This window comes from Mastigoproctus giganteus, chromosome 6 (assembly GCF_048544385.1).
Source record: "Mastigoproctus giganteus isolate SK-2022 chromosome 6, ASM4854438v1, whole genome shotgun sequence".
NCBI classification, from domain to species: Eukaryota; Metazoa; Arthropoda; class Arachnida; order Uropygi; family Thelyphonidae; genus Mastigoproctus; species Mastigoproctus giganteus.
In genome coordinates, this window is record NC_143580.1 from 8423208 (window position 1) to 8428786 (window position 5579).

Here is a 5579-nt window from a genome sequence, read left to right on the forward strand (position 1 = left end):
TACAAAATCATATATCATTTATATATGTGGTTTACATCATCTCACAAATCTAGTTTTTATAATTAAAAGATACCAATTCGAATTTGTATAAAGAAAATTCTTTTTTTATAAAACCGAACAAAGAAGAATGCCAAACAATAAGTGTCAATTTTTTTTTTCTGAAAAATTTTTCCCAAACAGAATAATGGGATATTTGATTTTCCCACTAGATTTGAAATAATCCATTTATAAAATATTTATATAAATTTAAAATACATCTGCCAAAAAAAAAAGAAAAAAAAAAGTTGCATATTTTTCATGCATCATACACAAAAACCGTTGCCGCATAAATTTATATCAGTGTGAAAGTAGACTAGATGATATCAAAATTAAAAAAAAAAAAAAAATCTCTATAAAAGGATGTGCTACTAGAATAATAGAAAATCGTGAAATGAAAACATTGTAATTAACTCTGACCTAGTTTACTTGGATCAGAATTAAATACTAAAGCATTTTTACATTTTAATTTATACTCTGCTAGTTATTAATGACTAGAAGGATTTACATCATCAGTGAACTGTCATGTGTAAACAGTTTATGGTTTTAATTACACTTTCTATTCTTGAGTTATTAGAACAGTTTGTTCCTTCTGTGAAAATCCAAATAAAATTTTTTTTTCAAGAAAAATGTACTACATGTGACAAACACAAGGTCTTTCTATTTCTCCACATCATCTGCAGTATACATATTTATATACTATACATCTCATTGTCATCCTTGAAATGTTGCTCACATAACCCATTGTTGGCTCCCTAAGGGTGGATTATGTTGACAGCATTTTGAGGATGACCTATGTAATAAAGGCTTCCAACTGGTTCTGACATTTTGACAAGAAATGTATTGCAGTGGATAGGGTTGTTGTTATTGAAGGTTTTACAGCACAGTGGCAGCTAAAGGCCATTAAGTGCCAAACACTGGTAGAAAATAATAGGCGCCACAGCGGATAGGGATCATGTAGAGAAATAGCCTCATGTTTGTTCCATGTGTATCTTCACGTAAAAATCATTGTAGTTAGAATTATATTTCATGAGAAAAATATAGCCTTTACTTTCATAATGATCGCCACACTTTTACATTTGCAAATGTTTATACTGTATTATACTGTTGCTGTTTCATTTGGTTTTTGCAATGCTTATTGTATTCTTAAGTTGAAACTCCAGCTTTTGTTGTCTTTTGCTATCTTATTTCAATTATATATTCATTTTTGTTGTTAAAAATTTTAAAATGAAAATTAATAGTCACTAATTGTTGTCTAGTTGATAGGAAATATGAACCAGGTGTATTTTATAAATAATAGCTTTTTATAATTGTTATATAATTTATTTATATATTTAAAAAGGTTTTCCTTGCTGTTGAAATATATATGTCAAGCATTATCCAAATTGTGTTGTAAAATTATTCCATCCTTCACAAAGATTTTATGAAGCATGCAAATCATTTGGATATGAAGATGACCAAATATTGGTATAATTTGTAATTAAGTTACATATTCATGATTGTATAGCAGAATTTTTAGCATTTTCCTATCATGCACACATTTTTTTAAAAATATTGAAAAGTTTCCATATTAATTTAATTCTTTCTAGTATTTGTATTGTTTCTACACTGAGTGGCCATTTTTTAGGAAGATTCACCTAATAACAAGTATAATCCCCTTTAGCCCTCAGAACAGTCTGCATATTGATGAAGGTATATCAAGGCTTAATGTCGATGTTTACAGATGATACAAAGGTTGGCAGGGTTGTTAATGACAGTGCACTACTGCAACATGCTCTAGAACAGACATCGGCAACCTTTTTTGGCTGGGGGTCAAAAATCAACCAAAATGTGACTATTAAGAAGATGGTTCGGGTCAATGGGTATTTTCATTTTAAAACAGTCCATTAGTGAATAATAAGATAAATTTTATTGAGAAAACTATTACAATATGCTTTTAAACTCTTTTTAAACTAAACATAAAAAAACCAAAATTATAATTCTAATTATTATAAAAACAAATATAATTGTCAAGTTTTAGTTCATTAATAATTTATGAACTTTATTTATAAGCATTCTCTTCGTTATCAATGGCTCCCCGATGCTGAATTTGTGATGTCAATTTAGTCAAGTCTGATTCATACTTAGTCACCTTAAGATGAATACAAGCGTCTGAATTTTCGATAGTTAATCTGCTCCTGTTCTTACTTAAAATAAATTTCATGTGTAAAAATATTTGCTCACATTTATAAGTAGAACCGAACACGGACAAAATGGCAAGGCCAATTTTTTTCAAAGATGAAAACTTTATAGGAAGTGATGCCCAACACGATGATATCATGAGAAGATAATTATCTTCCGTGTTTTCTAAATCTTTCCGCAATGTCCACAACGTTGAACTTTTAAAATCAATCATTTCTAAACTTAAATTGTCAATTTTAAGATATTCAAAATACTGCAAATTTAAAACATTTTCCTCTATTTCGTTGGGCTGTATTATAAATGTAAACATTTTGCCGTGCTCCTTAAAACTTTGAAATCTACTTTCAGATTGACTTTTAATGTTCAAAATACAACTTTCGAACATATTTAGATTGCTTTCATCGATATTTTCTTTCTCATATTGGCTTTTTAGTAAGGGAAAGAAAAGAAATGTTTTAGTTTTTATGTCAGTTTCAAATAATATTAATTTCGAACAAAAACTCTTCCATTCCTCGTACATTTTCAAAATTGTGTGGTTATTTCCTTGGAGTTGTACATTGAAATCATTATAATGGTTCATTACGTCTGTTAAGAAAAAAAGTCTTAAAAACCATTGTTTATCATTGAGTTCGAGATCATTTTCACCGATTTCGTAAAGAAATATTTGTATATCATCAAAGCACTCTACAAATCTATTAAGAACTTTGCCTCGACTTAACCATCGTACTTCAGCATGTAACAGCAAATCTCCATATTTCAATTCAATTTCCTCCAAAAAAAGCTTTGAAGCGCCTGTGTGTTAATGCAGATCATGCTACTATTATGTTTACGATCTTAACAACCTTTTCCATTACATCCTTAAGTTGTTGCGTAGATGCTTTTTCAAATAAATTTTCTTCATGTATGATACAATGGAACGATAAAAGTGGACGGCCAAGTTAATTTTCCATTAGTTTCACAAATCCAACGTTTTTTCCTCTCATAGCTGGAGCACCATCAGTTGTTTATGGAAAACAATTTACTTTTTAAATCCAATATTTTTCCATTTTTGAAATTTGTAAACTCTTGTACTTGACGCAAAATATCAATGCCTTTGGTCGTGTCATTCATTGAAGCAAGAATGCATAGTTCTTCATAGACGTTCGAACTATTTATTGATGCAAATCTAATAATAATTGCCAGCCTAGCCATACTATTTACATCGGTACTTTCATCGAGTGCAATGCAAATTACGTCACTAGATAACAAATCATTTTTGACCTGTGCGTCAATATTTTTTGCCATATCTTCAACGTGATGCTGAACTGTTCTGGCCAACAATGGCATTTCTTTAATTCTCTCAATTATTTGTTTTTTATTTGCGAAGTCATTGAATAAGTGTTCGGAAGAATTTATGAATGCTTTTTTAAAAAATTCGCCGTCTCTAAACGGTTTTCCGTTGGTACCAATACTAAGAGCTGCAACAAAGCTGGCAGATGTAGCGTAATTGTGGCTGGTAATAAATCTCTTCAAAAATTTATTTTGTTTTCCATAATTTAATATACGTTTAGCAATGTATTCATATTTTTCATCATTTGGCATTTCACTCACATCTTTATGTTTTGAAGAAAAGTGTCGCTCAATATTGTAAGTCCTGGCGGTAATTATATCTGTACATAAAGTACATATCAATTTGTCACCATTTTCCATACATCCATACCTTTCAGTCCACACATCTTGAAATAATCTCTTTTTTGCTGTTTGTTTGTTCATGGTAATAAAAATAATAATTATTTCGCTTAGGTAACTGTTCTCACGCTTCTGAACTGAACTACTGTTTATTCACGTTAAAGACGAAGTAAACGTAAACAAGAGGAGATGCGTGATCAGCAGGTGGGCAGGGCTCTTATTGGTCAGCTGCAGGTGGCACGCAGTCAGAGCGCCCAGCTGACCAATAGGAGTGAATAAACGCTCGAGTAATGATGAGATTCATTCGGACAATGGCGCTGTATTCCGCCTATGTTCATTTCTGCAACTTTGTAATCAAACCAAAATGTTAATCTTATTATTTATATTTTCTCAAAGTGTTTGTTTCATGTTTATGTTTTATAATTTATTTTTATATATTATACTTTATTTGGGGAACTCAAGTGGGTCACTTGGAATTATCAAATGGGTCACTTGGTGACCCGCGGGTCATAGGTTGTCGACGCCTGCTCTAGAACATTTGGGCAGATGGGCTGACAAGTGGTAACTGAAGTTTAATGTTGACAAATGCAAAGTACTGCATATTGGTAGAAGTAACCCAAGAGAAACATACCAATTGTGTGGTACTACACTTAGGGTGGTAGAAAATGAAAAAGACCTGGGAGTAATTTTGCAGTCAGATATGAAATTTTCTGAGCAGTGCAGACAGGCTGCCAGAGCAGGTCATGGGGTATGACTGTGGTCAATGATATATAGGAATTTTGCTAGTAAGGAAAAGGAGGTGATTATTCCTTTGTATAAGACAATGGTCAGGCCACGTCTTGAGTACTGCATACAGGTCTGAAGGCCTCATTTTAGGAAGGATGTAGAGTTGCTTGAGTGAGTACAGAGACAGGCAACAAGATTGGTGAGGGGAACAAAAGGGTGGGCTTGCAAAGAAAGTTCTGCAAATTGCAACATCTGGAGACTAGGCACCTGCGAGGTGATCTGATTGAGGTGTATAAGGCCTTGAATGGGTTGAGCAGACTCAATTATGATGGGATTCTTCCTCTTGCTCAGATTATGAACATGAAGGAACATAAATTCAATTTGAGGAAAGACAGTTATAGAATAGATGTGCAGAAATTTGCCTTTAGCCAGCGAGTAGTTGATTGCTGGAACAAACTTCCATCTCTTGTTGTGGAAGTTGATAGCTTAAATAAATTCAAGGAGGAACTCTGGACAAACTCTGGTTTAAAGGGAATGGATGAGTGAAATTTTTTTTTTTTTTTTTGGGCTGATGCAACTTGCTTTCTTGCTTGCTTTCTTGAATCCCATGCCTCGATTATTACTACTACTATTTTCTTTGGCATGGGCTCAACAAGGTGTTGAAACTGTGCCTCAGGATGCTAGTCCATGTTGACTCAGTTGTTTCCCATGTTTGTTGCTAATTGGATGGTTGCAGATCCCTACTCTGAAGAGTTTGTTCTGCCTAATGTCACAAATGCTCAGTTGGATTGAGATTTGGTGACTGGAGGGGCTACTACAGTAGAGTGAATGTACTTTTGTGTCCCTGAAAGCAGTTGTGCACAATTCTGGCATGATTCAGTATCTTGGAAGGATCCATTCACAGGTGGATACACTGCAACTCACTCATGGTGGTTATGTCTGTAACCAAAGCTCCCACTGTAACCATA

The 5579-nt window shown here is 33.0% G+C and overlaps 1 protein-coding gene across 1 annotated transcript; it reads right to left on the bottom strand.

Annotated features, from left to right (window-relative positions):
• Positions 1–3213: 3213 nt before the first annotated feature.
• Positions 3214–3969, bottom strand: LOC150083881 (zinc finger MYM-type protein 6-like). The gene has a single exon (XM_090375516.1). It carries the CDS (start codon positions 3967–3969, stop codon positions 3214–3216), a length of 756 nt encoding a protein of 251 aa, XP_090231642.1.
• Positions 3970–5579: the final 1610 nt, after the last annotated feature.